Here is a 12,608-nt window from a genome sequence, read left to right as displayed (position 1 = left end):
TCCATTGATAAATCAAATTGTAATGATTGAATTTTAGAACTGAACAGATTTAAAGCCTAAAATGATTTTAATTCCTTACAGACAATATTTCTCTAACCATCACCATCTGCCCAGACATTGATTATCTTTGTTCCGGTATTTTGGGGGATAATATCAGGAAAATTAAGAAACATAAGCACATGGTTTTGTTTTTTTAATTGTTGATGAGTTGGCTATGTTTAATTGTCTATGATAATGAGACAGGTGAAAACGTATGGTTTCAAGTTGTTTACCCTGCTCTTGCACTGATTTTACCATGATTTCTCTTTTGCATAAATATTGACATTCATGCCATAATGCATTACATTGCGTCGGAGGTAAATTTCTTTGACGAATTCTTAAATGCACCCTAGGCCTACTCATTATAAGGTTATTGTTTAGTGGAGCCAAGCCCTTTTCACTACTATAATATTCCCCGATGTTGCCCCTGTGAAATAATGGCCGTCCTGTTCACACTATGATCGCTATACCCTTGATCTACCCCGGCAAATGAGCATACCCTGTGATTAGTCTCCCCTGCTTCGGAGTATAGGAGTAGTAGCGGTAATTAAACTTTGGGGTGTTCTTCCAAAGTGCAGCTGGAACCATGTGGAAAAGGGACACAGTGTGAATGTGCGCCGGGGTAACTGTGGGGTTCAAAAAAGTCACGTGCCTTCCCAGGGCTGTATTTCCCATGGATAAGAGATACGTTGTGAAAAGGGCTTTAGAGTCAAGAAACCACCAGTAGCATTAGACTCATTTTACATTTACCTCGGGTTAGGACGAGTAATAATCCTAACTTGGGATGGGTTCATGCATCCCGTCATGATTACAGAACACAACTCGTCCTATAAGTCCTAAGATTAATCCTAAGTAAGGAAGAGTTTGGTGAAATCGATGGCAGGAATGCGGGGAATTTTTCAGTTCTTTATTGGTTTTCTAAAGATATCCTTCTGCTGAGAAGCAAAAGTGCCAAAATATTTAAGTTTGTACTACACTGGCTGCGTGCGGTTTCCATGCACTGTGGAAATGTGGAAAAATAAAAACATTGCCTATTACGTTTGGATTCTGTTTTCCGATGTGTTTTTTTTAGCCTGTAAGAGTATTACATCAGCATGATGGTCCTATTGTTTAATAGCTTAAAAGCAGTGGTGGTGGCCATAGTGCATTTCACTTTTACATCCTAACATTGTTATCACTAAATAGAGGGGAGGTCAGAGTGGGGGAATGGATGGGTTTGAATAGCAGAGCATGGTACAGTGGTAGGGACTATAGGTTTCAATACAAATACATTGCGGACCCTCGTATGGCAAGCCATATGCCCAATAATTCGATAAACACTGTTTATCACCGATAAACAGTGTTTATCGCCGATAAACACTGTTTTTCGACCGATAAACACTGTTTTTCGAGATAAACATTGTTTATCAACTGATAACCACTGTTTATGGAAAAACTATGTTTATCAAGCGATAAACACAGTTTTTCGAGGTGATAAACAGAGTTTTTCGATAAACAGTGTTTATCGACTGATAAACACTGTTTATCGAAAAACTATGTTTATCGAGCGATAAACAGAGTTTTTCGAGGTGATAAACAGAGTTTTTCGATAAACACTGTTTATCAAGTGATAAACATGGTTTATCGAAAAAAAGTGTTTATCGGTCGATAAACACAGTTTTACGCCGACGCCAGATGCCCAATAATTCGATAAACAGTGTTTATCACTTGATAAACAGTGTTTATCGAAAAACTCTGTTTATCGACTGACAAACACAGTTTTACGCCGACGCCAGATGCTCAATAATTCGATAAACAGTGTTTATCAAGTGATAAACACTGTTTATCGAAAAACTCTGTTTATCGACTGATAAACACTGTTTATCGAAAAACTCTGTTTATCAACTGATAAACACTGTTTATCGAAAAACTATGTTTATCGCCGAAACTGTGTTTATCGAGTGATAAACATAGTTTATCGAAAAACTCTTTTCAAGTGATAAACAGAGTTTATCGAATTAATGAGCATTTGGCGTTGGCGAATAACGGTGTTTATCGAAAAACTAGGTTTATCAAAAAACCTTGTTTATCAAGTGATAAACTGTGTTTATCGAAAAACAGTGTTTATCGGGTCGGTAAACACTGTTTTTCGATAAACCGTGTTTATCACTTGATAAACAGTGTTTATCGAAAAACTCTGTTCATCACTTCGAAAAACTCTGTTTATCGATTTATAAACACAGTTTTTCGAAAAACAATGTTTATCGGTCGATAAACAGTGTTCATCGGCGATAAACTTAGTTTATCGGCGATAAACACTGTTTATCGAATTATTGGGCAATGGCTTGCCATACCCTTGCCCCCACTTCCAAAATGTGAATGTGGACTTGATAATAGAACAAGTAGTGTGTGTTTGAGTTGTCTATACGGGATATTTTACAATGGGAATCGTGCATTCTTTGTTTTTTTGCGTTATTAAACCATGGGGCAAAGATCATGAAACCAAAGAAAAAGGCAGAAATGGCCTCAGTTTGCCATAACTCACAAAGCACATGGGATTGAGCACTTCCATTGTCACTTGACTGTAACAATTTAAAAATTATATGAATGAATGAAATATAATTGTAATTCTATGAATAATAATGAAGTACAAGTCGAAGAGGGATTGCATTCCTTCCTACGTGATGGCATGCGGATCACACAATACATTCAAAGGTTGTATTGTTATTCAAATAAGTCCATGGGGCGATGCCCGTATATAAAAGCCCGGACACAAGTCGTGAGCCATCTTTTCTGAGGTCATATAGTTTTTTGACCAAACAGTATTGGGAGGGTTCAAAACCCAGCAGCGGGCGGGACCCTCTTCGACTTGTACTTCATTATTATTCATAGAATTACGATTATATTTCATTCATTCATATAATTTTTAAATTCTATTTCATAACATTCGTACAAGTCTTCGGAGGGATTGCATGTTCAAAGTAGATAAATAATCTGTGATGGTCAACAAAAATGAAAAACCAGGTCAACAAACCGTATGAGGAACTCTTATTTATTATATTTAACATAAATAACAAAGTATTACATACAGGTACTAGAACTAAGCACTACTTTACCGAAGGATACTTCCTCGGTTGGCTTATTATAAAACTTAGCAAATCTGAGAATTAGCGCCTATTCATAGCACGCATTTTCAACTTCGTCCTCACACTGTTCGATCCCACGGTCCGATTGTACAGCAGCTACAACACACTGTTAAGAGATGACCCAAGAGATGTGGGAAAAGTTTCCGTATGGCGCCACCACTTTTTCATTCGATATGAAATAACATGTAATATAGTATCTAATTTACCTCAATGAGATATCCCTTTTTGTAAAAATTAGTGAAAAGGTGGTGGCGCCATACGGAAAGTTATCCGAAATGCATCCCTTTTTATGACAAAACACCGTTAAAGTCACCTGGAAGTGGTATTTTTTCAAAATAAAGCTTTTGTCACTAAGATATGTGTTTTGATGAGTGGAATGTGAATAAACAGTTAACTAAGGTTTAAAAAATCAGTTCTTATGTTATTTACAAATTTAAGAGTAGACCCCGACCCGAGAGGGCGCTGTTCGTGACGTCAATCGAGGCAGACTTTGTCTATAATGCGTAGAGTAAACACAATTGCAAAGTACATGTACGGACCAAGTCGTGAGTTTGTACGTTTCATAACAATTTTTTATTTTTTTTTTCCGGCAATGCCGACCAGGTGTATTGCTGCTGAATGCAGAAAACACTTTTTGAAATGTACCAACTCACGACTTGGACGTACATGTACTTTGCACGTGTGTTTACTATACGCATTGCAGGCAAAGTCTGCCTCGATCGATTGACGTCACAAAAGGGGTAGGCGGAGTCAGCCCCCCAAACAACTTCATATATTTTTTAAACATATAAATCGTGACAAACAATTACCCAAAAAATTGTTTTATTGTTCGTAAGCATATACTCTTATGTTTGAAAGAAAAATAATTATATTTCCAGGTGACTTTAATTTTACATGTTGAGTACGTCCGGAAGTTGCCCACCTTGTTGAGCTGTTAATGGCTCCGCTTTTAACATCGGTCTCATCACTGTCACCATTACAGCCCACCTTCGATACATGTCTTAAACGCTAAGTTTTCAAAGGTCGCAAAATGCGTGGTAGTTTGATTGCAAATTTCTCCCATTAAAAAAAGTCCTATACCACTCCAACATACCTCATTTTATTCCTTACATTTGTGGAATTACTATGACACATAAAAGGGCTTACTAAATTGTATTTTGAACTGTAAAAAAGGTGTTTTTTACCCCGAAGTTAGTAATCAACGGAAATATTCGCCATTTTTAGACGTACTTGGACGAATCTATTACATCGCAGGGAGCGAGGTAATTAAAATAGTTCATGTCATTTCATCAGATTTTTGCAAATGTTTGGCGCATTTTCTGAAATATGACATTTTTGGGTTTGCGCTGTGCATTTTTTGACGGCGCAAATTTTAGTTCCTCACTTGATGTTGGACCCTGCGCAGTATATATTGGGCGCATACTTTGCAAACCGCGCAATCATGAGGTCTCTTACATTAATATAATAATAATATAAAAAGAATTGACAGTTAATGTCTACTGCTGGAAAATAACCGTGGAGTGCTACCCATAACTTATTGTTTTACTTTGGAGCCCCTGTATAAATACCTTTCATTTCACTTTATATTCCAGATAATCAACTTCCATCTTGAAAAATTAAAGGGGCATAGCAATTTTTCTTAGGCTCGAGTCTGGTATTATTTAGTTACAAAAAAATACAATAACTGTAGTTTTATTTTTAACGCTGGATGGATTGTAACTATTCTGAACTAACAGTGTCACTAGAGGAAAATGTAAATTTGTAGTTGATCTTTGTAAGAAAGGGCACCACAGCACCACTCTGTATTCTGGTTGTCTGAAACACGTTCACGTCGGGTGAACTACATGTAATAGGGACCTTTAGATTTAAGTGAACGCGGACTTCGTTCACGTTGTAACGTTAGCCTTTATTCAAGGCGCTTCGTTGCGTCGCTACTCTTGCTCTTCTCTTTTCTTGAGTGGCATGAGTGACATCTAGGTGCCGCGTGCACCTTTAAAAGGCTACGTTCACGTCCAGCACGGTTGTGGTATTTCAGAACGTACGTCAAAAATTTAGTTTTGTCTGTTTGGCGCGCCATAGGCCTTCTTTCTAATTTGCATTTTATGCTTTCCTTGCGTCAGAGATGCACCCATACCATTGTGTTTGATAGTCTAACTCATTCAACAGTACCCCTATATAAATGAAACGCTTTCTCAGCTTCCCCATTCCGTTGATTTCACAAACACACCGAGTATCATCTAGCTTTGCCAATAATACTTTAAACCTGACTTAGTGCCCTCCCACCCTCCCGATCCCCGGTTTAATTTGATAAAATATTTTATTTTGTATTTCCAGTCGCCGTTTTTCTTTCTCTCTTTTTTCAAAATTGTGTTTGTTTTCAGGCATGCCGTTATTTGAGTCGTGCTTCTCCTGTGGAATGTCTGGCCATTGGTCCAGAAGTTGCCCCTACTCCTTTGGTTCCAACACCTACTCACGTTACCGAAATCAGGCAAGACCCACACCAGCCGTCCCTTTCACCGGGCAGAGACCTCCATTCCCATCATGGCACGCCCCATCCTACCAGTTCCAGAGAGCATTGCCCCAAGCAGGCAACCAGGGAATTGCCCCGACAGGGTCTTTTGATACCGCCAGTACCAGCACCGCCTCAACATTGCCAAAGGCACAGTAAAGACAATATTCGCAATAAGTTCGATGACGTTCTGAAGGTACATTGTTTTCCTGAAAAGGCATCCTTACAGTCTGATAATTTACCAGTTAAAGGGAGACTAAAACAACATGTTCAATTCTGGCGTGATATAGGTTCCCCTGACATGATTTTATCAATAATCGAGCAAGGTTATGTAATCCCTTTTGAAGAGGAACCCCCTCCTATGTTTTTCAGGAATAATAAGTCGGCCTTACGCGAGGCCAATGTTGTAACATATTCCATTTTACATTTACTGGCTACTTCCCGTACTTCAGAAAAATCTCATCCTTCTTACGTGAACAGCCCTTTATCTGTCTCATGCTCAGCTTCCAAGAAAAATAGACTTATTCTTGATCTCAGCGTTCTCAACAAATTCATACCAAAAACGCGCTTTAAATTGGACGACTGGAAATCGGGTATTCAATTTCTGTCACAAAATGCTCTCACGGTTACATTCGATTTAAAATCAGGCTACCATCATTTTGACATTGCCCCTGCCTCCCAATGTTATCTGGGATTTTCTTGGTATATTAACGGGGTAGTCAGACATTTCGAATTTACAGTTTTGCCTTTCGGGCTCAAATCCGCTCCTTACATATTTACCAAAGCTCTGAAACCTTTGGTCACCCACTGGAGGTCATGTGGAGTTTTAATAGCTGTCTACTTGGATGATGGTTTCATTGTCATCCCTAGACCAAAGGAATCTTCAAAACACAACCAGATTGCCTTAAACATCTCTAACCACATTCGTTCTGATCTTTTAGAAGCAGGTTTTGTATACAATATTTCTAAGAGTATTTGGAGCCCTGTATTTACTATTGATTGGTAAGGTATGAGATGGGACACTGCACAGGGCACACTTAAGATTCTTGATCGTAGGATTGTTAAGATTAATAAATCCATTGATTTTTCTTCTACAGCAACATACACCTCTCACAATAAGAGATTTGCATTCATTCGTAGGCCAAATTATTTCGTTGTCCCCCGTTGTTGGTAGTATTTCTAGATTAATGACTCGTCACTGTCAAATAACAATCGCAGCCGCCTTTGATGAAAACGTTCCAGTCGTTCTTACAGATTTCTGTCTTTCTGAAGTTAAGTTTTGGAGAGCTAATGCCAAAATTTTGAATGTTCGTTTTGTTTTCGCTCACCGAGTTGTTCACAAGATAATTTGCTCAGACGCCAGCTCCACCGGTGCGGGTGCTATAATCTGTAACGAGGTTCACACAGCCCACAAATTGTGGACTAACACAGATCAGTCCAAAGTTCCACCTGGCGCGAGCTCGAGGCGATTCGCTTTGCGCTCTTGTCTTTCCTCCCTTTGATTCATGCCTCTGAGTTGAAGTTGCTTACCGATAGTCAGTGTGCAGCAAAAATTTTCGAGTCGGGGAGTATGAAACCAAATCTGAACAATCTGGCTGTTGATATTTTCAATATTTGTCTGAACAACTCTATTCGCATTGATGTTGAGTGGATACCCAGGGCTAAAAATGACCAAACTGATTTTGTCAGTAGGATTCTCGACACGGACGATTGGTCCCTTTCAGAAAAGTTTTTCTCTGTTATCAATGCTCGCTGGGGTCCATTCACAATTGACTGCTTTGCTACTTTTTACAATGCTAAACTGCCCCGATTTTATTCTCGTTTTTGGAACCCAGGTTCTTCGGGTGTAGACGCCTTTGCCCATAACTGGCACGGTGAAAATGCATTGTTGGTTCCCCTGTACCTTAGTGGCATCCACCCTTAAACACATGTGTGCATCTTTGCAAATGTAAAGGCGTAATAATTTTCCCCTGGTGGCCTTCGCAACCCTTCTGGCCTTTACTATGGTCCCAATACCGTACCTGGGTCAAGGACATCATTACTGAAGTTGGTTATCTCGCACTTAAACATGGCAGAAATCACAACTCCCTACTTGGTTCAAATGATTTTGATGGCTGCGTTGCAGCCGCATATGGGTCATTCCATGTCAGACCAACACACTTTTTTACCTCATGTCTTCCGATTTTGATAAAAATTGCTGTGCTTGTAGGTCCTAATGAGCAATGAATGCACACCAATTTTTAGCCCGATCGGAATTACCGTGTGGTCAGGGCAGAAACCACTAAAATCTGACGTTTTTAGGGTAAATACCACCTTTTTGGTAAAAATATGTCATAACCATGTCAATTCTCATCACACATATGCAAATTTGGTATCAAATTGATGAGAATTGCATGCTGAAATCAATTTTTTGTCAAAAATAAATTTTCTGAAATGTAAGTCACTGTAATCTTTATTATGTTATCGTGACCTTTGACCCAGTTTTTAAAATAATGTATCATTCCAAAAATCAACGAAATAAAAATCACTTAATAGAGCATGTCTTCCTCTATCAGAATCCACTAAGAAAAAGTTGGGCTCTTCAAAATTTACAATTTTATGACTATTTTTGTACAGTTGTTAGGTTACAAATTAGTCAATTTATATACTTACATAATAAATCCACCAACAAAACTCACTCTTCTGTTTTTAAAGTTACTTAAAGTCTTCATGGTTTGCGATTTTTGTCTTGTTGATGGCTGATGTGGTTTAACCAGAATCAGAATTTAAATTATCAGCAGTGACGCACCCAGGATTTATTATTTTGGGGGGTGGGCCATATTTTCCCCAAATATTTCTTTCGGAGATTGTAAAACAAAAAATCAAAACAAGTCAAACAAACAAATTGAATACCTTGGCTGGGATCAACCCCCTGGACTCATCGCCCCCCGCCCCCTTCGGGTGCAACACTGTGATTATTAGTGATCCCAGTTAGAGATTACATCAAAGTTGAGATGGAGAAGCTGTCTGCCTTTCTTCAGTAGATCATCACAAACTTATGCAGTCTTGCTTTAACCCCCTGTGATGAATCTTGAACAACAATTAATGCATAATAACTTTCTGAGAAATCCTCAAGGATAATTTGTTTACCATGCTGCAACTCTGACTTCAGGGCCCATTTTGGTAGAGCTGTTCAGCAGCAGATTTTGTGCTAATTGTGCGATTTCCATTTCATAGCGGCGCTAATCGTATAGCACACGAAAAGGCATGCTAACCTTCCGATGAAGTCAGAGTTGCAGCATGGTGACATTTTTTTTACCATCTTGGAAAGAATTTTGTCTGGGAAAAATGCCACCCCCCCCCCCCCCCCCCCCCCTCAACCCACAACCCAAACTAAATCCTGGGTGCGTCACTGCTGGTATCGTAAAGTATGATTCTGGTTAGACCACATCAGCCCTCAACATAAAAAAAATCCCAAACATTTACAGTTTTAGTAACTTTGGAAAGTTTTTTATTATTTTTTATTTATAAAGTAAAGTTTATAAATTGACTAATTTGTAACCTAACAACTATACAAAAATAGTCTTAAAGTTGTAAATTTTGAAGAGCCCAGTTGTTTCTTAGTGGATTCTGATAGAGGACGACATGCTATATCAAGTGATTTTTATTTCGTTGATTTTTGGAATGATGCGTTATTTCAAAAATTGGGTCAAAGGTCACGATAACATATTAAAGATCACAGTGACTTGTACAAAAATAGTCATAACGTTGTAAATTTTGAAGAGCCCAACTGTTTCTTAGTGGATTCTGATAGAAGAAGGCATGCTCTATCAAGTGATTTTTATTTCGTTGATTTTTGGAATGATACATTATTTCAAAAACTGGGTCAAAGGTCACGATAACATTTTAAAAATTACAGTAACCTACATTTCTGAAAATTTATTTATAACAAAAGAATTGATTTGAGCATGCAATTCTCGTCATTTTGATACCAAATTTGCATATATGTGATAAAAATTGACATGGTTATGACATATTTTTACCAAAAAGGTGGTATTTTACCCTAAAAATGTCAGATTTTAGTGGTTTCTGCCCTGACCACATGGTAAGTCGGATCGGGCTGAAAATTGCTGTGCATTCATTGCTCATGGACCTACAAGCACAGCAATTTTTATCAAAATTGGAAGACATGAGGTAAAAAAGTGTGTTGGTCTGACATGGAATGACCCATATCTAGACTTTGTTCCAGTTTAATCCCTTCTCACTCTTGTACAGTGTGAGTATCACATATTTTCATTCTTAATTCTTCCTCCTTTTTTTGTGTGCATACAGATAGTCCGAAACCACCCATTTTGGCTCGATTTCCCCCTCCACTTCCAAGCCCAGAAAGAAATAATGCTGCTAGATGTAATCTTTGCTAAATCCGAGGGTACGGTTATGGCTTATTTCTATAAATGTCGTCAATTTTTGTCCTGGTTAGAATTGCAAGGTATTCCTCTGGTGCTCCCCTTTTCTGAACAAGTGTTAGCAATTTACCTGTCACATATAAAATCACATTCAAACTCTGATAGTGCTTTGATTTCTACTGCTGCTTCATTGAGATGGTTACATTCATTGGTTAATGTCAAAAGTAACCCGCTTGATGCACCCATCATTCAACATGTGATAGTCAGCGGTAGGCGGGAACTACATCATCCGCCCGCACAAAAACAGCCAATTTCCCTTAGCCAAGTCAAAGCCATTGTCGACCTTTTCGCGGGTCCTGATGCCTCGCTTTTAGATCTTAGATCTGCCTGCTATGTCTCCCTCAAATATGCTCTCCTTTTTCGTCACAATGAGATGGCAGGTATGAAGGCTACCCACTTATCTGAATTGCCAAACAATAAGGGTATTTCAATCTTTATCCCAAAAATCAAAAACCGACATTTTCAGGGATGGTATAGTACTGCTTTTCTTTGCGACACACTGGACACCAACTCACCAGTTGCGATTTTACGCCGATTTTTAGAGGCTGCCGGAATCAATCTGGGTCAAGACAAATATCTGTTCACCCCTGTTATATTTTTGTCCAGTACAAAAACGTACAAAATTGGCGCTGATAGACCCTTAAGTTACACTAGGTGCAGAGAGTTGTTTTTTGAGGCCCTTAGGCGCATAGGCGTAACCGATCCAAAGGTATACGGCCTTCATAGCTTAAGATCAGGCGGGGCTTCCCACCTAGCTAACAAACATGTTCCTGAAGCTTTGATAATGCAACAAGGTCGCTGGAAGACCACTGAGGCTAAAAACAGATACGTCAAATGGGATATCAAACAAAGACTAGACCTGTCAGAGACACTCTTCAAGGAGTAGGCTTACTGTATAATAATTGGCGTTGTAGAATAATTTGCATTAGAATTTTCTATTGATACTCAACATTACGAAACGGTCGGGTGCAGTATAATAAGAGAGTTTTTCTATTATAAGAGAGTTGATACGTACTTATTATTTGAATTTATTGGAATTCTGCATTAACAATTTAAGGAGCAGACGATCCGAAACGACTAAGTGGCTAGTAGATTTGAGTTTTAAATATTGTTATGTTAAGAAAATTGTCCGACTCGTTGAAATTGTGCATATACGTAATTTGGCTGTGTACATGTATAATGATTTGCATCAGAATTTTCATATTACTATTTAACATTACGAAACAGCCAGGTGGCTCGTCCAGAGATCCGAGATATGAGATTTTTGTTCTATTTAAGGAGAGTTTGACATGTACTTAATTTGAATCTATACGAAATTTTTGTTCTAATTATAAGAGAGTTGATGTACTTAATTCGAATTTATTGAGATTCTGCATCTGCAAGGAATGATTCTGCTAGGAATGGTCAGAAACGACTAAGTTGAATAAGATTAATTGAAATTGTGCACGAACGAGCTAGATGATAAAATGATCCGACATGGTCAGATGACCAGTTTAGTGTGGTAAAAAAAAAAAAATGTTGGTCAGATGACCAGAAGTGATACATGAGGATCAGATGATCCAGTGCTGTATTTCCTAAATTTGGAAGTTAAAAAAGGGAAGTTAAGACTCGGTGTTTGTGATCCCACCATTATCCCATGCTGTAAATAAATAATTTGAATCAAATCCTATTGCCTCCTTTTTCCTTTATTATGGCATGTCCATTAACACTAAACTGTTTTTCATGCGTATGAGCGTAGCGAAGTAGCATGAAACCACAGTTTTGGGGTCCTCAACTCGTGCAGACAACATTGGTAACGACTTGACGCATGCGCAAAGCCACAGCAAGATGTAGTCACGTGTCAGTCGACGTCTTGGATGCGAAATCTAAAGCTGAATGTTGTCTGCACGTTGTGTCGTATGAGGCGCCAATTGTAAACTAGTTATTTAACGGTGTTATTCACATAACATAAATCATTTTATCCACTATTTTACTTGAATTTAAAAAATAATACATTTTACAACAAACAAATATATGTGTATAGTTGAAAGAACGCTTTCGTTGCGCTTTAAAGTGAAAGTGGTCCAATGTGTATATCAAAATAATTGCATGAGTAAAATTAACAATTATCATTGTTTGTAAAAAAAAAAAAAAAAAAATGAAATGGCGTGTAGAATTACATATAACAGCTTCGTGCAACAATGAGTGGGTAGATGGCCTTTTATAATTACCTTTCGATCCTAACTGGACCTTCTTCTGAGGCGGAACAAATACATTTCCTATTATAGACAATAGGGGGAATGGATTAAGGGAAGGGAACCAAAGATCGTGGCTGTAGTAGGGGCGGGCACTATGCTACGAACCCCAATAGGAGTATGAGTACAAATGGAGACAGTTTTTGTAACCCAGGGCCTAAAACAACACTTATTGACCGAACAAATTTCGTATTGTACAATTTATTTACAGACAACAAATATACAAAAAATAAATTCTCAAGCTATAGTAAAATGG

General features: G+C 38.2%; 1 protein-coding gene across 1 annotated transcript; it reads left to right on the top strand.

Moving 5' to 3' along the window:
- The first annotated feature begins 335 nt into the window (after positions 1 to 335).
- Positions 336 to 11,004, top strand: LOC117288896. Its single transcript, XM_033769766.1, has 3 exons — positions 336 to 356; positions 5,546 to 5,869; positions 9,985 to 11,004. Exons 1-3 carry the CDS (start codon positions 336 to 338, stop codon positions 11,002 to 11,004), a joined length of 1,365 nt encoding a protein of 454 aa, XP_033625657.1.
- Positions 11,005 to 12,608: the final 1,604 nt, after the last annotated feature.

The sequence above is a fragment of the Asterias rubens genome, chromosome 4 (genome assembly GCF_902459465.1).
Source record: "Asterias rubens chromosome 4, eAstRub1.3, whole genome shotgun sequence".
In the NCBI taxonomy this organism is placed as follows: domain Eukaryota; kingdom Metazoa; phylum Echinodermata; class Asteroidea; order Forcipulatida; family Asteriidae; genus Asterias; species Asterias rubens.
This window is presented reverse-complemented; position numbering and strand designations above follow the sequence as displayed.

Bases quoted from the DNA above. Each gene is read 5' to 3' on its own strand.
- LOC117288896 (XM_033769766.1), top strand. From the start codon at position 336: ATGCATTACATTGCGTCGGAG. The intron at 357-5,545 runs GTAAATTTCTTT...GTTTGTTTTCAG, and splicing joins TGCATTACATTGCGTCGGAG to GCATGCCGTTATTTGAGTCG. The intron at 5,870-9,984 runs GTACATTGTTTT...GTGTGCATACAG, and splicing joins AGTTCGATGACGTTCTGAAG to ATAGTCCGAAACCACCCATT.